The following is a 22480-nucleotide window of genomic DNA, read 5'->3' as shown; positions in this document are numbered from 1 at the left end:
CTCCCTCTCCGACAGTTTCCGGCTGATGTAGACCACCGGGCGGTCGACCCCCTCGACCTCCTGGGACAAAACGGCCCCCAGCCCTCTGTCCGACGCGTCGGTCTGCAGCACAAACGGGAGAGAAAAGTTAGGTGTGTGGAGGAGCGGCTCCCCACAGAGAGTCTGTTTTACCTTCTCAAACGCCCGCTGGCACTGCTCCGACCACTGGACCGGATCTGACGCACCTTTCCGGGTCAGGTCGGTCAAGGGGCTGGTGAGGTCCGCAAACCCGGCGATGAACCGTCTGTAGTAACCCGCCAGCCCCAAAAACCGCCTCACCTCCTTTTTCGTCTTGGGGCGCGGGCAGGCTGCAATTGCCGCTGTCTTGTCTACCTGAGGACGCACCTGCCCCCCCCCCCCAAGTGCCTCCAAGAACGACTGGGCGTTGTCCTCCCCCGTCATGCGGTGGAGGGTCGGGCTCACTAGTGCTGTCGGCCCCGGTGGTGGTGGCGCGAGTCCCGACCGCGCCGCCAATTGCTCCAATGCCTGGGCCTGTCTCCCCACCTGGGCCTGGAGCATCCCCATGAACTGACGGTTCGCCTCTGCTTGCTCGCGTTGGATCGCGTCGGCATCCCCTGCTGCCCATCGTCCGTCATCCGCCGAGTTGGGCGCCACTGTACGTAACGTGGGTCGTTCGGGCTCCGGACACAGGGACTTGAGGCCAGGGTCGGGTAGGGTAATCAGTTTTATTTTGTTTGTTTCAAGGCGAAACCACTCCGGCGTCCAGCTCACTCGTCGCCCGCTCTCTCCTCGCTCGTCATTACTTAAATGCCGGAGAGCACACACACACACACACACACAATCACCAACAGCTGATTATTGTTTTCACCTGGCACTGTTCCCCGAGCCACTCCCCCTCTCTCCCACCTCCAGTTAGCACCCGGAAGAGATCACATAGCAGGAACCCTTGCATGTCTGGGGGGAAGGAGGGTGGTCCCACCTGCATGATATGATGATTTGCATGCATAGGAGCCAGATATGCTCACAAGTCACTGAGCTAGAGTCCAAGTCAAGTCTCTGAGCTAGAGTCCAAGTCAAGTCTCTGAGCTAGAGGTCAAGTCTCAAGTCTCTGAGCTAGAGGTCAAGTCTCTGAGCTAGAGGTCAAGTCTCTGAGCTAGAGATCAATTCTCTGAGCTAGAGGTCAAGTCTCTGAGCTAGAGGTCAAGTCTCTGAGCTAGAGGTCAAGTCTCTGAGCTAGAGGTCAAGTCTCTGAGCTAGAGATCAAGTCTCTGAGCTAGAGATCAAGTCTCTGAGCTAGAGATCAAGTCTCTGAGCTAGAGATCAAGTCTCTGAGCTAGAGATCAAGTCTCAAGTCTCTGAGCTAGAGATCAAGTCTCAAGTCTCTGAGCTAGAGATCAAGTCAAGTCTCAAGTCTCTGAGCTAGAGATCAAGTCAAGTCTCAAGTCTCTGAGCTAGAGATCAAGTCAAGTCTCAAGTCTCTGAGCTAGAGATCAAGTCTCAAGTCTCTGAGCTAGAGATCAAGTCAAGTCTCAAGTCTCTGAGCTAGAGATCAAGTCTCTGAGCTAGAGGTGAAGTCCAGTCTCAAGTCTCTGAGCTAGAGGTGAAGTCCAGTCTCAAGTCTCTTGTGGTTATAATGTGTGTTGCCACACGTACAGCGACCCATCCAGGCTGCTTAGAACACTGCATAGCTATATATGAGCAATTCAAAGCATGTACTATGTTATTATGACTGCTTTATCTATTAGGCTAATAGATAAAGCAGTCATAATAACACTAAATTTATTTGTTTGCATATTTTGCATTGCACAGTTCTTTTGTTGCTGTCTTGTTGGAAGGTTTTGAACCCAAAGCTCACGACGAATGGCACAGCAGCGGCCGGTGCATTTGACATCTTTGACAACAAAATGTTGTCCTCGTGTGTGGCCGCGCGTGCGCAGCCAGCAATATATGTTAATGTACGTGTTACGTAGGCAGGTAACGGAGGGAGGGGTATAGCGAGCTCATCAGATGTTTCCTAAAATTAAACATTGTTCACGAGTCCCAAAGCTCGAGGACGAGTCTTAAGTCAAGTCTGAAGTCACTGTGTGTGCGACTTAAGTCCCACTCGAGTCAGAGTCTCAAACTCTAGTCCCCATCTCTGATAGGAGCAAAGCAAAGAACTGCTATTGACAGGGATTGGGCCCTTTTTTATGGATGTAAGAGAGGGTTGTCTTTTCTTATCTTCTCTAGCTTGATGTCTTGATGTTTCTCTTCTGTGTTTTTTTTCTTTCTTTTAGATATGTCGTCTGTGTTTCCAGCATAACACTCCACTAGATGCTATCGCCCAGTTTAGGAAGCACATTGACCTGTGCAAGAAGAAGATCGGCAGTTCTGACCTGGCGTTTGAGCATGCTGCATGGATGTCAAAACAGTAAGATGAACACTATTTATCACACCTTTTGTTACACATTTTGAAATGATTAACCCTCAATAGTGTTTCCCTGGGTTTACAACCATGGGGGGGGGGGTTGAATGGACCGGCCGACCAACGGGAAGGGGGAGGGGTAGTCGTTGCAGGTGGATGCACTCTCTGTCCGTTGCCACCCTCAATGGTAGGGTAAACACCGCTTCATGTACAAACACATGGCGTCGTATGTGTCCGTCCGAACCGCCAGCCCCTTCTCGGTCCGTCCGCACACCCACCCCACTCATCCAGATGTCCGTCTCTCCAAGCTGTAAACCTAGGGGAAAAACTAAATACTGTATTAATTTATAAGAAATGGTAAAAAGGAATGGAAAAGCCAATTAATTAAGGCCCTTTCTCAATACCTAAGACGGCGAGAACGGACTTGGGTTCCCGCGAGAATATACACTCACCTAAAGGATTATTAGGAACACCATACTAATACTGTGTTTGACCCCCTTACGCCTTCAGAACTGCCTTAATTCTACGTGGCATTGATTCAACAAGGTGCTGAAAGCATTCTTTAAAAATGTGGGCCCATATTGATAGGATCGCATCTTGCAGTTGATGGAGATTAGTGGGATGCACATCCAGGGAACGAAGCTCCCGTTCCACCACATCCCAAAGGTGCTCTATTGGTTTGAGATCTGGTGACTGTGGGGCCATTTTATGATCATGATCATTAGTGATTAATCATAGTATTTAATATCTATGATAGTGATCTTGGAAGCTACAGTTAGATAGGTCACATCATTAGTGATTACGTAGTATTTAATAGAGTTGAGCCGGATACTCGGCTGAAACGAGTATCCGGTATTTATACGGATAAAGCACTTTTGCCGAGTACGAGTATTATACGAGTAATACGAGTCAATATCTGTGCTCGGATTGAATGAAAGTCCTCATTGGGTAGCTGTCTGTGTCTGCATTCTGTGATTGGCTGGTAGTCACAGCGCCTCTCCCCTACGCACATACTGTTTGTGTTGCTGTGTCCCGCTCGGCTCACTCATACACAGAACTCCTCTCTCCCTCCCTCAGTCACCAGGTCCGTGGGTAAATATAAAGGATTTCTTCGGCTTCAGGTTTATTTTTTTTACTTCGGTTTGTTGTTCTTAACTAGTAGAGTTCAGGTTTACGTGGGGCTTGTTAAGACGTCATGCATAAGAATGCGACTCGCGTTGCGTCTCTGCCTGTCGGAGATTTCTTTTTTTCAGTCGGCTCTAACCAGTTTTTTTTACTTCACGCACTGATCTATTCTCTCTCCCTCTCTCTCCCTATCCCTCTCTCTCCCTCTCTCTCTGCCGGTCATCAGAGTTTTTTTTACCGTATGCTGGCTCTCTTCACGCACTCAGTGTCTGACGTTGACTAGTTGTGTTAAATAACTAAATATTAATATTACAAATTAAGCCACACACACTTCCCCTCTCTCTCTTATGATCATCAGTGATACAGAATAATGAGTGAAAAACATAAATGAACATAAGAATTAAGAAGGAATGCTGTTTTAACCGCAGAAATGCGTCAGTACAGTGTACTGTTTTTCAAGTTCATGTATGATTGGTCTTATCACTTGTTAATCAAGCTCCCTGCGAAGGGTCAATTGCATGCTTAAAAAAGAGCATAACGGTTAAAGCCCAGCCCATTTCAAGACAACCCGACAACTTACGGGTTAAATCCTTCATACTTCCGGGTTAAGCCGCGCCCAGTTTTGAGTTAGGCCCCGCCCAATCCAAGTACAGATACGGGTACAGATAATTCATATGGTTCAACAGATACAGATAATGCTGTACTCGCTCATCTCTAATCTCTAGTATTTAATATCTAATAGGAACATAACTCGAGCTTCGACTGAATGACATTTCACGAGTCCATGAGAACAAAAGTCCACATAAGAACGCATATTGAGAAAGGGCCTTAGTCTTCAATACCTTGACTACGTGTGTGAAAAAGGTCCTTTGACAATACAACATGACATTAATCACTAGGAGAATACTATGCTGATATTTATGTTTAAGAGTGAAGCGACGGGACGTCCGTAGGAGTTATCAAGCTACGCTTTGACTCACATGTGGTCTGATGATACCATGTTGGTAATATTCGGTTTCACATATTGTTATTTGTCATACATATTGCTATTTTGTAGCTGTCTAAGGGACTGTAATTGACTTCCGATTACAGCATGTAGGGAGCAGACTCATTCGGAGGAGCTCCCGACAACTTTTTATATTTTACCTTTTAAGACCTGCTTTGTGTTAGACTTTTCACAGCACAGCAAGTTGTTAGACGTGCTAGTAAGACAACTAGATGAAATTACATTGAAACATAACAAACAACAAGGTTTCCAACCCCTTGCAAATCTGGAAAGCTAGCTAAGATGGCGGCAGACCTAAACCTCTCTGGGATTGACGCCGCCCTCGAGCGCACCACCTATCCCGTCACAATGCAACAGCTGTCCTGCGAACATTCAGCGTGGACTGGCGCAAACGACTTGCAGAACCTGACGGCCTGACATATGCCTACAGGTGGCAGTAATGTGTTGTCTAGGATGAAGTGCATTCCCTAGAGGAAGAGGTACTTTCCTGACCTGAATAATTTGTCACACTGTGCATGCGTAAAATGTGTTAAAAAAATTGGCGTAATTAACAACAAACAACTAATTAACGTTGTTAACGCGCTATTTTTGACAGCCCTAGAAAAAACGTATGGCCGAAATCATCCTCCTACGAGAAACTCACTTAACAACATAAAACCAATTGAGATTACGAAAACCCTGGGTCAGTTGATTCTTTTCTCTCTAACTTTAATAGCAAATCAAGGGTGGTGGCCATTCTTCTTCTTAAAGTACAATTTACGGCAAGAAACATCATCATGTATAAATGTGGGCTCTCTTTAACACATAATTCTGGTAATGTCTATGCCCCTAACTGGGATGATGAAGATTTCATAAACAAGATGATCTCCAATATTCCCACGCTAAACTCACAATTTACAACTTCAGATTAAAAAAAATGCTGAATTCATCCCAGTCTGGACAGATCAAAACCTACTTTAAAACCACCCTGAAATGGCAACAACCCTGTTGGTCTTCATGGATCAGGTTGGATGGGTGGGTCCCTGGAGGTTTCATAATCCCACTGATGAGACCTTTTCCTTCTACTCGCATACCCACCAGTCCTATTATCTCAGACTATTTTTTTATTGATAAAACCCTACTTCCTTCAGTGACTAATATAGAATACTCTACAATAGTGCGAGATTTAATTCTAATTCTAATTCTAGATTTATCATTCAATCTCTTACAGAAACCCCGTCCGGTATGGAGGTTTAACTCTCTTTTACTTGGGTATAAGAACTTCTGTGGGAGACTCTTAAAGCTGTCATGAGGGGGGGGGGGACATAGCCTTTTCCTAATTGCAAAATAAATTGTGTAGAAAGAAACTTGTCAAATCAATCAGGGACCTAGATTTCAAAAACTCTCTTCTAGCATGTCCCCACAATGGCCCTGTAGTTAATAATGTTGTATTGGCACTGATGATTGCATACTTACTACATCTACATTGAAATGTGCCTTGTTTCCTCACAGGTTCCACTCATTTGGTGAGCTGTTTGATGAAGCCATAAAGTTGGGTCTGACAGCCATCCAGACCCAGAACCCTGGTTTCTACTACCAACAAGCTGCAAGTTACAGCCAGGACAGAAAACAACTGGCTCAGCAGCTTTGTCAGGTGATGAAGCTACAGCTGCTTTTACTACCTCTCTCAGTACCATTTTGGGAATCATTGAGTCTAATGTTCTCCTGCAGTGTTGAAACACAAGCTGGTGAAAACTGGAAATAAAGACAAAACAGTTAGAGTGCAGTCCCAAATAAGACATTGTATACACCATCAGACATTGTACAATTACACATTTGCAAAGATATTATCCAAATAAGTGCCGCTATCAGCCTACACACAATTGCAAACAAATCTAACCGCAGCAAGACCACAGACAAATCTTAATAAAGATAGTTAATGAAGACAATCTTTAACGTGCAATATCAATATACTTACAGCTCTACGATGCTTCCTTGTGGATGCAAGCAGACCTCTCGCGAGCACATGTAATCCTCTCTGGCCTTTGTACCACCAATTAACAAACCAGAAGTACGTGACCAGGTGTCGCCAAACCAGAAGTTAAACTGGAAGGGATGTATGGTGCATAAGCTATATGATTAAATTTGTTTTGTTGTGAAAATTAAGCAGAGAAGTACCTTAAAGGCAACACAATAAGGTTTATACTTCATGCAAATAGCTAGCCATCATAGACAATAACTTTAAAATCTCCTTGATGAGGACGTTCATAGTTTTTCTCATGGTTCTTAACATGAAGACTTTTGTAAAAAATAGAAAAACACAATTTTTGGTTGAGGTTATTCTTAAGACTGTCCTAATGGAATCTTCATAACTTAAGTTGCCAAATAAGAAAGCCAATAATATTCACAACTTCAAATCTGAATTAACAAAAGTTGATATGAAGCTTGTATGTAATATATTTCCCATAAAACATACAGTTAATGGTTTAATTTGTTTGGTTGGTTGGTTCTAGGCTGGAGCAAAATACCCCCCTTCTGAACTGGGCGACAATCAGACTGGAGGACTGGACTTCTATGGTCAGAGACCATGGAGACAAGGACATCAGAGTATGTTCTCATACAATTTGTGAAATGTCCAATTGAAAGAAGTGTTGGACCCATTTCTTTCCATTGCGCTATGACACCTAGTCCGTTAGTGATTAAAAATAAGTCTCACCGAGATTATTAGACATCCATGGTCTAAACATGATTTCTCTACTGTTGTATTTCCAGGTATTGAACCTCCAGATGCAGAAAAGGAAAAGACAGGGATTTGGGCTCTACAGATAAAAGAGAGAGATGTACCACACTCTGTAAGAATTCACAGCTGTGGTCAGATTGGAGATCACCTTTTCATTGTTCTACAGCTTCAGGCAGAAGTTCTACTTCTCAAAAACAGTAAAACATATATGTGATCCCAGGATCTTTCAAGTTATTCCAATGGTTGTGGTTTAAAAAAAAAAAGTATTCCCTTGGAAATTGTGTGCAGTTTCTGTGTAATGGTTGGAATTGCCATCTAACATTGTCTATTTTTGGATGCCACCAAACTCTAAATATTTGAGATTCTAAACAAAGGTGCTTAAACTTGAGTAGAGAATTTGTTACCCCGGTTATTTTATACAAGGAAACACAGTCGCAATATTTTCAATGCACCATCTGCTGTCAAATATTGATCCTTGTTCATCACCATATTAAAAAATCGTAGTGCTGTACTGAAACATGCTTTTCTCTTTTCCAACAGGAGCTGATAATAGCCCTTCTCAGTAATGCTGTCGCCCAGTTTAAGAAGTACAAATGCCCTCGAATGAAGAGTCACCTCAGTGAGTATCAATGTGCTCTTTTAATATCATCAGGTCCGTTGATGCCTCCAGCAGGTTCATTAGAGGGTTCCAAACTAAAATGACAAATGTTACATTTCATTGTTATTAAAGGTATAAAATGTTGTAGTATTGTTATACTAATCTTCGTACTGCTTCTTATTCTATTTCTATTTGGGTTTTTTGGCCCTTATCTAGTCCTGCATACTTTCAGGTATCAATTTATTCAACTCGTTCAATAGAGTAGTTGACAGACCAATCACAGCCTTGCGGGCTGCGTGAGCTCGCATAGCTTTTGATGCAAGTGCACGCAAGGAGCACGCAAGGGGGCTCTTGCGCCTGAGTGTCCTTGCCTTTCTCTGAAAACGCAGAAGCATAAACTAGGCTTAACCCAGGGGTCCCAAAAACATTTTTTGGTAACAATTACAAGCAGTAGCCATGACCAGTCCCCGGAAATACCTCCACTTTTCAATGAGTTCCTAGAAAAAAAAAATCTAGAGGTTGATGCCTCAACTTAGTGCTGTGGCTTCAGTTGTCAAAACTACTACAGTACCTGCCGACATGTTGCATAAACAGCAGGTGAACATAGCACATGGATGAGGAGAGGTGACTAGCCATAGCGATAGCGGTGCTTGCGGCTCGCAGGCAGCAGAGGAGAAGGTGCAGCAGGTGTCTGAGTCTGACAGTGAAGTCAAGGAGGGACAGAGTGAGCAGGAGAGTGTAATTGAAACGGTAAGCAAGCAGGTAGCTACATGAACAGGGTGTTAATCAGGGCGGGTGCAAGAGGATAGTGTGTGTGCGCCAGGGTTGCCAACCAACCCGTATTAGCCGGGCAATTTTGATTTGTCCCGGCCGGGACAGCTCCAGTCCTAAGTTGAGGCATCAACCTCTCGATTTATTTTTTTGGCCCGCAATTTCTCCGCACCCCCCTTGCTCTTACGTTTTTGTTTCTCCATCCTAATCCACACATTTCTTTCTGTCTCTGAGCCACTGAATGCACCTGACTGAAACATGGAGAGGGACGGGTGGAGCCTGCTAAGAGATGATTGGGCCAGCCCAGTGTCAGTATGGAAAATGAACCAATGGGCCGCTGTCCCTGCTTTATGGGCCGGTCGAAAGCAAAAAAATAAAAAAAAGATTGTATAGTCCTATCGACTGGCCCCCAAGTGCATCGGCCCACCGGGCATTTGCCGGGTATGCCAGATTACCAGTCCATCCCTGGGTGGTGGGGGTTAACGCGTCTACCATCTCCTGCATCACTGACTACCTCACGGACAGACCACTATTTGGCCGACAGGGCCGTGTGTTGTCTGATGTGAAGGTCAGTGATATCGGAGCACCACAAGGAACTGCCCTGTTGCCCTGCCTGTCCACCTTGTACACCACTGACCTCCAGTACAATTCAGTGTCGTGCCAATTGTCCATATTGGATAACCCGGTCCACCCTCTTCACCACCTACTGCAGGGACAGCGGAGGAACAGGTTGATCTAGCTGTGCTGTCATGAGGACAAATGCAGGAAAACATTCCTGCCAACTGCAATAAGACTGTACAACAAAACACCTCTGGCTAAATTCTAGTTTATTACATTACATACTCTGATCTCACTTTTACTTTAATTTAAAATGTTATTCTCTGCTATTTTATTTGACTACTCTGTATATTTTGCATTTTATTTACTGTACTACTGCTATTGCACACAAATCTCCCCTTGGATTTATCAAGTATATATCATATTGCCCGCCAGCCATAGTTAATACATAATTATTCTAGAATACTTGAATATGGTAATGAAAATGTGCCTCAATCATGAAAGGTTATGGAGAAATAATGGCTATGAGCACATGTTTTGTATTTGATTTCAATTATTGACCTATTATTAGAGCTGAGGTTGAACCTCATAAAAATGCCTGAATGTATTACATTAAAAGAAAATAGAAAAGCAATGGCCAATGACAAGTGTCCCTAGAGATGCACACGGGTTATGCTTTACTTATTTGTGTTTAGCCTTGATCCACAATATTTATTTCCCTTCTGTCTCCTTCCCAGTGGTCCAGATGGGAGAGGAATACTACCACGCTAAAGACTACATCAAAGCCCTTAAGTAAGTCTGAACCCAAAGTAAGACAATTGCACTTTCTGATTTTCAAATTGGAGTAACCTTGAAGTGACGCTTCTGTACTTGGTCATTAAACAGTTGTGATTACAATAACCTGTGTATTTGTCTCTGTGTGGAACCTAGATGCTAATTGGAGTTGAATTGACCAAATCTATCTTCTAAACAGCATTGTTAACATTTGTGGTTAGAGTGACATTATTTCCTCAATCTGTGTTTGTAAACAAGACATGAGTATTTGCGCGTGTGTGTGTTTAGGCTGTTGGACTATGTTATGTGCGACTATCGCACAGAGCGTTGGTGGGGCCTCCTGACCGCCATATTGACCACGGCTCTGCGCTGTGCTTATCTGATGGCCAGTGTCAAAGACTACATCATATACTGCATTGAGCTGCTGGGCAGAGGTAAGCAAGAAGGCTATATACACGTGTCATACACCTCTTTTCAATCCATGAATCAAACGGTATCTTGGCTTATAGAGCTGCATTCCTGGCCTATTTCAAAGAGATTTCCAAATCAGAGGTTGACTAGTGGAGGTCTATGGCAGAAAACTAAAGCATTAAGTCAAACAATATACCTTTTAAATAACAATGAAATGTCTGTCTAAGACAACGGTGATTCATCATGTTTGTATTAATATCTACACTATTTTTGACGTTTACCAGATGAACTTGATACTAAAATAAATGAGACCAATTAATCAAGTAGAAAAATAAACCATAACACACAAGTACTTGGACCTGTAAAACGTGTAATTTGTTAATATCAAAAACGTTCTCTGTGTCAGGCTTGTTGGCCAAATACTATATCTGTCCCTTACCTGCAGAAGTCTAAAAGGCTCAGCCCACTGATTGGGATTGTTGCCCAAGTTGACATCCCATGATTTATAATTAAATAACACATTCATTTTCACCACAAGACCAAAATGATATGACTGCAAAGGTCACTGTTTCTTCATCTTGCGTTTAAAGCTTCAGAGCTCACTGACGAACAAAAGTTGAGAATTAAGAAGAATCTCATCAAAGTCCTGATGGTGAGTAGAAGGATAGCAACCTGCTCTACACAACATGCTCACTCAGCAATTCAAATAGCCATCTAAACATTATTCCAGTATGAGTTAAACGTAAAACAATAATGTATTTAATTTTTACATTTCCGTTTTCAGAATGACATTCCTGATCCCGAACCAGAGTGTGATATGTCCTCTGAGGGTGTGGCCAGGTCGCTGTGGAACGACCGCATGGCGTCTGCTGGATCCAAAGTCCTCACTATAGAAGTGCAGGACTACATCCCATTCAGTGAGTAATACAATTCACTCATGTCCATAATTCTCTGAGTAATATACCTTCCTCAATTTTTGACCATGAAGAATAATAGTTCTTCTCTCTCGCTCTCTTTCTAGTTCAATGTAAGGCCAAGTTCCAGTCTCCCAGTTTCCATGTAGATCAGCCCATCCAACTCCAGGTTTTCCTCCGAGCCGACTGTCCTCACCCTATATCTTTCAACAAGCTGGCAGTCATCCTCAGTAACCAGGTAACACGTAATACAAAGCACAAAACATTTATTTTCTCCACCACCTTTTTAATGATTGGATCTACTAGTGGATCAAACTCTTTTTTTCCAGCATTGTTTTTTTGTTAAATTACATGTCATTTAGCTGAAGCTTCTATCCAAAGAGATAGTTAAAGAGAGAGTTGGGATTTTTTTTTAAGTATTTATCCATAGTCTGTGTCGACCTACAGTAGATGACAGTGAGCACACTTCCAGCTAGCAGAATCAAGAATCTGGATTCAGGAACATTTATTGCCAAAGTATGTCGGACATACAAGGAATTTGACATGGCAGAGACAATGGACAAGACAAATAACACAGTGCAGAAAATGTTCAATTTACAATTTAAATGTACAGTATAGAATAGTACCGGGACAGTAGCAAAGTAATGCACCGCTGTGGATAAGTTTGGCAGTATTGTGGCATAATTATTTGCAGTTTCAACTATTTACTTCATTTCTAACTCGTAGATGACATGAATAAACCAAGCACTTTTCTGGAAAGATACTGACAAAGCAATGATACAGCATATTGGTTTATACATTTCTCACAACATTTGACTTGTGTGACTTGTGTTTGTCCCAGACTCTCCTCCATATCAGGATAAAGTGTTTTAGACATCATTTACAACACTATGCTAGTCACAGGTCTCTTTTAAAAAATAGAAAATGTACAAATGATCCCCTTTAAATGTGTGTGTACAGGAGTACAATCAGTGGTGTGTGGTGGAATGTGCCGGCCAGGAGACTATGAGCCTTTTGCCAGGAAAACCCAACTGCCACAATTTCAGCTTTGTAGCGAAGACCGAAGACGTCGGCAAGAAGATTGAGGTGTGTGTGCCCGTCTATCTGTCTGTCTGACGGAGGGAAACGGATGGTCCCTGACTGTATATGGTTTTGTTTACACCCGTTTTAGATGACCGGTATTGAGTTGATGCTGGGCAGTGATACTGGTCGCCGTGTGTTTCTGAGCTGGAGAGGGGCAGGTGGAGATGCGGCCTCTACCCATGAAGCCTTGCAGGCTAGCAGGTCATCGCGCCGATGGGGGCGGGGCATGGAGGCCCGTCGAGCGATGGATTGGGACAGTGTGACCATGCAGCACAGTACTATGTAAGGCTTTGGTACATCCCCAGAAACCCTGGATAAGTTATCCTAACATCTGTCAGTAGAATCAGATCTTATCTACACTGAAGTCAACACAAGCTTCAAGTGGTTCTGTCTTTTATTTCGTGGTTTAGGGTCATCTCCAGAGTCCCAAAAATGTCTGTTCAGCTGAGCCACCAGCCTCCTGCGCTCAACAATGAAATGTACTGCATCAACATCACTGTCCAATCACAGGAGGAGGTCTTGGCAAATAATGTCAAACTGACAGCTGGCCTGAAACCAGGTACACATGAACGTCAAGATGGTGAAGCATTCCTTATAGCTTTTCACAGCAAGATTAGAAGTTAATATTAATTCCCCTGTCTAGTATAGCAACTAATCTTGCTTTAAGAGGTTAAACAGATTACATTTCAGATTTATGGAACACCACCATGTGTAGGTTATGATTTTGTGTTTGTTTTGGTTGATCCGCACAGGCCAAGATGCCAATCTAGGCCAGACCACGCATGTGACACTCATTGGCTCAAAGGTTTGTGATGACACTGCACCTGCTCTGATCCCTGACGTTCCTATGGGAGATCTGAAACCAGGAGAAAAGGTACACACAAACACACTTTCCCGTCTCTAATTGTTTATTTTGTTAGTAATTTCGTTAATAATAACCACATTTTCGAAGGCAAAATCTCACTGGTTGACTGTACAATTAACTTAATGGGATTTATTTTGTGGATTTTGCATTATTGCTGCAAATAACCTACAAGTTTGATGCATTTTGTATGCAAGATAAACTTATTAACTAAACTAAATAACTAAATTATTGGTTGATTGTCTTTTGGCTTTTTCCTGCTCCAACGGGACATTTTTGTTCTCAAAGGTATAATTAGAAATTGTTAATGTAAGAAATTACATAATTTTTCCATTTTGTCCACCAAGGACATCACAGTAAGTTTTAACATTCTAAAGAAACTAATGGATCCGAATACATACACACGTCTCACCTTCTCCACAGTGAGAAGTCATTCTTTTTGTATGGCATGTTTGTCTGCAGTTGGAGAGATGCGTGTATGTGAAGTGTGTGTCAACTGGATCAAGGGTCTTCCTGTTCCACGTGGCATACAGCATTGACACCACAGTGGAAGGACGTCAGATTGTCTGCAAATGTCATAAGGTAGAGCAGCTCTTCTGACCTACAGACACAGAACTGACAGCTAGCACAGTGCTTTATGTTGTCTGCTGCATGCTTCCATTATACATGCCTAGACATGTTTATCTGCTTAACTCTTCACTTGTTGTCTTTCAGGACGATACTGTTACTATAGAGACAGTGGTCCCTTTTGAGGTGTCTGTCAAGTTTGTGTCCACCAAGGTCTGTAGTTGGTACTTTGATCGGTTATCCACAAAGCATGTGTGCCAGAGTTATCTTAGCTTTCATACATTTCTGACATTATTTTCTCATCAGTTTGAGCCACTGGACCGGGTGGCGGAGGACATCCCCTTCCTGTTGATGACCGACGTCCTATCATTGTCTCCTTGGCCTCTTCTGCTTGCCTCCTCTTCTTTACAGTTGCTGACAATGAACACAAACACACCACGGCTGCAGTCCCAGATGCAGGAAGGTACCTAATTAATTTATCTTATGCTCTTTTGTCTTTACACTCAAAACTTCAAAAAGCTAAATGTAAATTCATCAAGGGTTAGTGTGTGTGTCCCCAATGTTCTTTGCAGTCAAATATTTTAAAGTCTAGAAATTCTCCTTCATTTGTTTGTTTGTGTTGTGTGTGTTTATTTTTGTGATCAGTTGTTTTGCAGACAGATGAGTGTGCCAGTGAGTGTTTCTGTCTTCGCTGTCCACTGCTGGCCAACAGCAATAACACTGTAGCTACAGGACAGTACCTGATATCATGGAGGAGGTATGTACACACACATAAAGAGACATTGGCAGTGTGAGAGCAGTCATTAGTGGCTTGAAATCCGCTCTAGAGGCTCTTGAAGGGAATATTGTGCACCGTTTTTATGTGGATTTCTGATCAGTGTTGATCATAAATGTAGTAATAACAGTAATACATTCCTCAGTGTGTGCTATGTGACCCAGACATCCAGTTTGCTGTGCTGTCGTTTTTTCTGCATCCGAAGGTGTCACTTGATCACTTTGCTGGTATTGCAATTAAAAATGTAAAAATTGTTTTATAGTTGGTTCACAATAACACTTTAATATGTATGCCTCTCTGTAATTTCCATGAGTAACTGAGACCATCAGCAAGCTTTTTCAATAGACCTGTTTTTAGGGGCGACGGTGGCGCATGGAGTAGAGAGGGTGCATTGAACCCTGGCTGCTTCATGTCCCATGTCGAAGTATCTCTGATACGGCTGCACATTACTGCCACTGAGGGATGGTTAAAATATGGGTTTGAAAATGCAATGTTAGTCGCTTTGGATAAAACAGTCATCTAAAATTACATGTAAGGTGCACTAGAAACATTAATGTCCCATTTAATACTGTGTGAGAATCTTTTGCATCAAGTTTGTAATTTTTCTTATTCATTTTTCTCAAACTCTGTCCTGCAGAATGTCTGCCAGCGCAAACAGTCCACTCATCCAAACTGCAGTGACTCTACCTCATGTCATCCTGGAGTCCGTCCCTCTTTATATCCATGCTGGTTAGTCTTGCTTTCTCTTTGATCTCAAAGTGATGCTTAGTGACTTTGCACGCAATATACTTTTATTCTATTCATCATTAATTTTCCTAATTGTCAGTTGTGTAGTTTGTGGGCTTTTTAATTCTTGTCTTTTTTGTGCTGTAGAGCTACCTTCATATGGGCGAGTCAGAGAGTCTCTTTCCGTTCGCTACCACATAGAGAACAGGACCTCTCTGGTGCAGGAGGTGGAGATGGCCGTTGAACCATCTGATGCCTTCATGTTCTCTGGACTCAAACAGGTATAACGGTGCTCACTTTTCAATGAGCTGTGATGGAGTTGCATTTCAATCTGTGGAGACTTAAATAAACCAAAAACAAAGTCTTGCATTGATGCCTTTAGCTTCCCACTATGGAAATGCTGTACAGCAGGTAAAGTACATATTTAAAACTTTCCCTAAAAAGGTTGTAAGAATTATCAGCTATAAATAATGTTTGAACATTTTATATATATATATCATTTTATATTATGTCTGCATTTTGCATTCGACTTTTTGAACTTTTCTGCACTACGTGTTTTTTAGGTCTCTGCTGCGAAATTGTATTTACACACTAAAACTGGCTTATTTTTTAAACCAAAGGGCTTATCTTTAAAATTCTTGGTGTCATGATAAAAGGAAACACGTGTGTGTGTGCTGTGAAAACATCAGTGTGTATATATCATAATGTTGTCTATACTTGTTTGAAGTGTCAGAGCCAATTGAGGTTTGGGCTATACAAAATAAAATGAATTGGATCGAGGCAGACCCATGTGGGATGGAGCACACCAGCTTCCTTAGCCCGTAAAAGGAGGATACGCGTAGAGCGAGAAATGATGCTCCACGCTCCCCCTCCCTTCACCAAAACCAGACACTGAAAAGGAAGGGAAGGGCATGCTTTGTAAGAGACACAAACATCTGCCTTGTGTTTAGCATTAAAAAATGGGAATTAACAGGTGAAACTTGAAAAATTTGAATATGCTTCAACTTAAAAGGTGAAACTAATATATTATATAGACTCATTACAAGCAAAGTAAGATATTTCAAGCTTTTATTTGATATAATTTTGGATGATTATGGCATACAGCTTATGAAAACCTCAAATTCAAAATCTCAGATATCTTTTGGCAGTGTGGGCAGGTGCCAAGTCCTGCTGGAAAATGAAGTCAGCATCTCCATAAAGCTGAAGGAAGCATGAAGTGCTTTAAAATGTCCTGGTAGACGGTAAACTTAAATTACTGAAATAAATGAACTTTTGCACGATATTCTAACTTTTTTTGAGTTTCACCTGTATGCCTTCTTTAGTTGAAAACTGCAACGGTAAAGTCATTAATGATTTAAAAAAGATGTGATTCAAGTGCTTGGTGGTAGTTTTCCCCTAGCTAAGAGAAATGTTAAATTTACCATTGTCTTCAGGGTCTGTTGTTTGATAGGTGTACAGTGTATTTCGTTTTGGCTAAAATTTGCATACATTTTCTAACTGGGTAATAATTGTTGCATTGCAATAGCATGTTCAAATGGATTTTTTTGGTCTTGTAGACTAGACTTTAGGCTTTCTAGCTTATTGGTTCACGAGTGCCTGTAATTGATATGTGGTAGACTTAAACCAGTAAATGGCATTGTCTCAGGACTACTGTCACCGGTGTCGGGGTTCGTAATAGGAGGGTTAACTTTTTCATTTATCGTTGGATAGTTACATTTACAGTACAGCAGTGCATCGTATTATAAATGTATGGATATAAGACAGCGTATTATGGCCATAGTTTGTGAAAACAAAAAAAATGTCAAGTAGTCACTGTGGTGAGGGAGGGGGGTAAAATAAAAAAAAACTTACCTCATTTAACTCACTCAAATTAAAGCATGAGAAAGAAACTAAGATTATTAAGTCATTTTGTGCAAAGAAAACAGAGTGCAGAACCACGTACAGTTTGTACTACATTACATTAACCCACTATTTGAGTTCACTAACAACAAAATATCTTGGGTACTTTTACAAATACCTTTTTATACAAGAAATGCAACACAAAGTGGTATGCAATAAAGGAGAACAGACTTACCTCCAGACAAACCCTAACCCAGAAAGGCCACCACTGGGCATGGGGATGTTCTCTGAAGAGTCTGCTTGCTTCCGTGGCAAACAAATGGAGCTTAGCTTTTGAATTCAAGCTAGTCCCAGAAAGGGTTTATACCCACCAATGGTGGATGAAATGGAGGCCCATGTTGACTATGTTGTCTACAGACCTGTTAACTCTGTAGCCGGACTGCAGGGGATCCAGGAGGGGTCCGTAAAGATTTTGAGGGGGGGACAGGACAAGGCACTCAAAGGACTTCAAGACTACAGAGGTTAGATGACAGGCCTGTAGTCATTAAATCCTGTGATCCTTTTTTTGGGAGGGACGGCGAGGATGATGGAGCCTTTGAAGCAGGCTGGCACATGGTGTGTCTCCAGTGAGGTGTTGACATTTTTGTGTGTGTGTTTTTGTGTGTGCGTGCAGGTACGTCTGCGTATCCTTCCAGGCTCAGAGCAGCAGATGCTCTATAACTATTACCCTCTGATGGCTGGTTACCAAACACTACCACAGCTCAACATCAGCCTGCCCCGCTGCCTGACCACCAACACACACACACTGAGGCGCTTCCTGCCCCAACGCATCTTTGTCAAGGTGACACACTCGCAGAAAGTAATCCGCATTGCTGAGTTAGAAGTTATTGCTGTCTGAAGGTGAAATCTTATTGGGCATTCTCTTTTCAGCCTCAGGGTCGACAACTGGACGATGCCTCTATCGCTGCAGCTTGAGAAGACACACACACTGTTGACATTGAATAGAATAGCAAGACAATATTGTATTTAGTTCTAGATGTAGGATTTCTCAAAGTTCACAATATCAACACTTTTTTTTCTGTTAAAAACGCAGATTGACAAAACATCAGTAGACTACTGTTTGCGTTCAATGTGATGACCTGATGATCAGGAGGGTTTGTGACTGAACTAATGAACAAGTTGTCATTTAACAATGAAATCCATTTAGGAATCTTATGTGAGCTACATGGAAATTTCTGTTGAGAGTAATTAAATATGATAAGTTTGATTAAATTGAAGTGACATAAACTAGTTGTGTTTCATGTTCTACACCCATGGCAAAATGTTTTGCAAATAACCTTATTGTTTTTCACAAAGTTTGCTGCTTCACTGTGTTTAGACTATTTTTGCCCAGTGTCACTATGGCAGGCATAAGTATGATCACAAGCATTTTATATAGGTTCATGGTGTTTAATGATAACTGATAGGTTCTTCCCCAAGACCTATGCAATTTACCCTGGCGTGCTGTCAGTTAACTCTGTGCCACATCCTGACTGAAGCAAGAACATTCTTGCATGATCAATGCTTGGAGTTCGTCTCCTGCTTCCTAAGCAGAAAAAGAAGCAATACAAGCATAGGAAGACAGAATTATTAACTTTTCCTTTCTTTTGGGGGGGGGGGGCAAGGCTCAAGAAGGTAATTATTTATTTCGATTATATATTGACATTAGATATTGTCAGAAATGTGGGTAGTAATAGGACCTAGCTTTTAGAAGTAAGCCCTCAGGGATTTATTGACGTATGGTTGAGTGTGAGGCACTCTCCTAATACTTAAGACGGCGAAAATGAACTTGTGTTTTCAGGAGAACAGACTTGGCAGTCTAGACTCATGGGTACGGGAGTACTATCAAGCGTTTGTATTTTTATTTAAAATAAAAGTATATATATATAATTGAGCATATATATATATATATATATATTATAGCTGTCCAGTCAAAGTTCTTTCTGAGGAAGATGAAGAATCCGAATACGGCTCTTACCCGATTATAGTGGCAGGTATCTCATTTTTATTCATATTGGATGGAAACACAAACTTTACAGAGGTAAAAGTTTTATTTAGGACTGGTGTATTACATCACACTGCATTAACTATCATAAAGGTTTAATAAAAAACAGATTTGCTACAGCAACAAAAATCGGTCAATATTTATATTTTTATGGCGACACAACCGTTGGTCCTTTTGTTATTCAAACGTCAAGAGGCTGATGATCAGTGTGGTAGCCCTTGTCCAGTTAAATGCACAGTATCATAAATGAAATGTAAAATGTACCTGAGCCTCATCTATTTGTCAACATCAATAGTGATGAACCTCAGTATTATGTCTAATACATTGTAAACAGAAGCTACAGTTAGACAGGTGACATCTTTAGTGATTAATATCTCTAATATATCTCTATATTAATACCTATGATAGTGATAAATATAAACATTATTAAGCATATAAGCAAGCAGCTGACCACAGAAGTAAGATCTTACAAAGAAATACTCAACTCATATTTGGAATGTATGATTATTACTATACAAGAGTTTCTTTGAAGCTGACGTCCTGCTGCTGGTTTTAGAGCCTCGATGACGGTCTCATGTCCTTTAATAAACCATTGTTAGTTTTAATGCACAATGACAGAATATACACCTGCACACTATGGAAGTTAGTTATGAATGAAACTCTGCCCTCAAACTAGCTTAACGTTACCGGTGAACAAACAACAGTCTCTGAGAACCGATTAGACTTGCCGAGAAAAGGCAGAGAAAAGGTTCTCTGCAGGGTGAGGCTGCCTGCCCGGTTAACCTTATCTCATCAGCCTGACCGTATTATGCTTTGGAGGCCGAGAAAGGTTTAACTAATTTAGAACGGAGACAGGTGAGCCGGTAGCGGCGGAAGCATTTTACTTTTTACAGTTTTTCTCCATTGGTTTGGCTCATTTTTTGAAACAGAAATGACATTCTCAAAACAACATGGACAAACCTCCAAACCACTTGGCAATTTCTCAATACATAATTGAATTTCTCATTAATTTGGTCAAATTGCAAATGTCTAAGTACATATCTCAATATCTCAGTACATCTTTGCAAATGATTAAGTAGATGTAGCCTACATTTAGCACAATTTCCAAGTGAATAGATCTTGTTGATCTAAACTGATTGTTGATTCTCAGTCTAATGGTTTTTTGCTCCAAAACGTCTCAGCGTAATTTCATTGTATAAGTCATCACATGCACAATAGTCTGTTCAATTGTCAAAATTACTCAAGAACATAATACCATGAATACCATATATGAATCCCTTGGAACATTTGATAAATTCACAGTATTACAACAATTGACAGTCAGGTGAAACTAGAACTTTATTTTATTTATTCTTCAACCAGCTTTATTTACAGCACTGTAGGCCGCATATAATTTTCATTGTTTTTTGTTTCTGTGTTTATTTTACAGTATACTATGCTGTATATATTTTCTTTTTACTCTGATGTATGGAAGTTATTTTATGTTTGTGAATGATAATTGCAATTACAATAAATTACAATTTCCGGTAGTATGAGGTCAAACCTTGGAGGCTACTCTTACCCTAAAATCTTATATCATTTATTTTATTTTTTTATACACAATTGTATTCTGTTAAAAAAAAACAGTACAGTAACCATTGTCAATGAAGAACTGGGCTAAGACTGGTGGACATGAGGGATTTCAATGGTCCTCTGCCATAGTGACAAAACAACTAAACATTTTGACCTGCAGTGTTTAAACAATGACAAAGGGACAAAGCATTTTGGGGGCACTGACTATTTGTATGAGAAAAGGAATTTGTTTTGGGAGAGATATTACATTTTGCAGGTGTGCCATAGTGTTTTGCTAAACCATCTAGGTTATTTTGGCAGATGTATTTAAAGCTTTGAGAATGCCGTTTTTTCGAGAGATAGATGAGCCACAGCAATCGAGAAGGAAGTTTTCATTTTGGGGGCACTGACTATTTTTATGAGAAAATGATTTGGTTTTGAAGCTTGAGTTAACTGTTTTGGGTGAGATATGACCTTTTGAAGGTGATCTATGTAGTTGTGCTTAACCATATAGGCTATTTTACCAAATGCATTAAGAGCTTTGGGAATGCAATTTCTGTTTCAAGAATTGAGCCAAAGCAATGGAGAAAAACTGTAAACAATGACAAAAGGACTTTTCATTTTGGGGGCACTGACTGTTTGTATGAGAAAAGGAATTCGTTGTGACTGATGAGTTGTCTGTTTTGGGAGAGATATGACCTTTTGCAGGTGTGCCATAGTGTTTTGCTAAACCATCTAGGTTATTTTGGCAAATGTATTTAAAGCTTTGAGAATGTCGTTTTTTCGAGAGATAGATGAGCCACAGCAATCGAGAAGGAAGTTTTCATTTGGGGGCACTGACTATCTTTATGAGAAAATGATTTGGTTTTGAAGCTTGAGTTAACTGTTTTGGGTGAGATATGACCTTTTGAAGGTGATATATGTAGTTGTGCTGAACCATATAGGCTATTTTACCAAATGCATTAAGAGCTTTGAGAATGTAATTTCTGTTTCAAGAATTGAGCCAAAGCAATGGAGAAAAACTGTAAACAATGACAAAGGGACTTTTCATTTTGGGCGCACTGACTTTTTGTATGAGAAAAGGAATTCGTTTTGACTGATGAGTTGTCTGTTTTGGGAGAGATTTGACGTTTTGCAGGTGTGCCACAGTGTTTTGCTAAACCATCTAGGTTATTTTGGCAAATGTATTTAAAGCTTTGAGAATGTCGTTTTTTTCGAGAGATAGATGAGCCGCAGCAATCGAGAAGGAAGTTTTCACTTAGGGGGCACTGACTATTTTTATGAGAAAATGATTTGGTGATCTATGTAGTTGTGCTGAACCATATAGGCTATTTTACCAAATGCATTAAGAGCTTTGAGAATGTAATTTCTGTTTCAAGAATTGAGCCAATTGTGCTTGGAAATTGTGCTAAACGTAGGCTACATGTACTTAATCATTTGCAAAGATGTACTGAGACATTGAGATATGTACTTAGACATTTGCAATTTAACCAAATGAATGAGAAATTCAATTCTGTATTGAGAAATTGCTAAAGTTATTTGGAGGTTTGTCCATGTTGTTTTGAGAATGTAATTTCTGTTTCAAAAAATTAGCCAAACCAATGGAGAAAAACTGTAATAACTGTGAATTTCACAGTTCGTTCGTTACAGTGTATGAGGCACGTCGGGCCAGCAACCCTCGAACAGTTAACGTGACATATTGAAGATTACTGCCTCAAGTACCATATTGCTTTTATAACACGGTTACCAGCGA

General features: G+C 41.1%; 1 protein-coding gene across 2 annotated transcripts in view; it reads left to right on the top strand.

The window, feature by feature from the left end:
- Positions 1-18734, top strand: part of trappc11 (trafficking protein particle complex subunit 11) — a 37981-nt gene extending 19247 nt beyond the window's left edge. For both annotated transcript variants that reach the window (XM_037461283.2, XM_037461284.2), the window contains exons 9-30: positions 2277-2410; positions 6027-6168; positions 7028-7121; positions 7287-7366; positions 7795-7873; positions 9919-9973; positions 10244-10389; positions 10957-11018; positions 11151-11283; positions 11388-11518; positions 12241-12366; positions 12452-12645; positions 12774-12922; positions 13116-13237; positions 13688-13807; positions 13940-14005; positions 14099-14255; positions 14438-14549; positions 15205-15296; positions 15441-15574; positions 17806-17973; positions 18063-18734. In XM_037461283.2, the coding sequence (XP_037317180.2) occupies positions 2277-2410; positions 6027-6168; positions 7028-7121; positions 7287-7366; positions 7795-7873; positions 9919-9973; positions 10244-10389; positions 10957-11018; positions 11151-11283; positions 11388-11518; positions 12241-12366; positions 12452-12645; positions 12774-12922; positions 13116-13237; positions 13688-13807; positions 13940-14005; positions 14099-14255; positions 14438-14549; positions 15205-15296; positions 15441-15574; positions 17806-17973; positions 18063-18107 (2541 nt within the window). In that variant the 3' untranslated portion in view covers positions 18108-18734. The remainder of the gene's footprint in view (positions 1-2276; positions 2411-6026; positions 6169-7027; positions 7122-7286; positions 7367-7794; positions 7874-9918; positions 9974-10243; positions 10390-10956; positions 11019-11150; positions 11284-11387; positions 11519-12240; positions 12367-12451; positions 12646-12773; positions 12923-13115; positions 13238-13687; positions 13808-13939; positions 14006-14098; positions 14256-14437; positions 14550-15204; positions 15297-15440; positions 15575-17805; positions 17974-18062) is intronic.
- The last annotated feature ends 3746 nt before the right edge of the window (positions 18735-22480 follow it).

Source organism: Pungitius pungitius, chromosome 2 (genome assembly GCF_949316345.1).
Source record: "Pungitius pungitius chromosome 2, fPunPun2.1, whole genome shotgun sequence".
Taxonomy (NCBI): domain Eukaryota; kingdom Metazoa; phylum Chordata; class Actinopteri; order Perciformes; family Gasterosteidae; genus Pungitius; species Pungitius pungitius.
The sequence above is the reverse complement of the archived record's forward strand: the minus strand, read 5'-3'. Positions and strand labels throughout refer to the sequence as shown.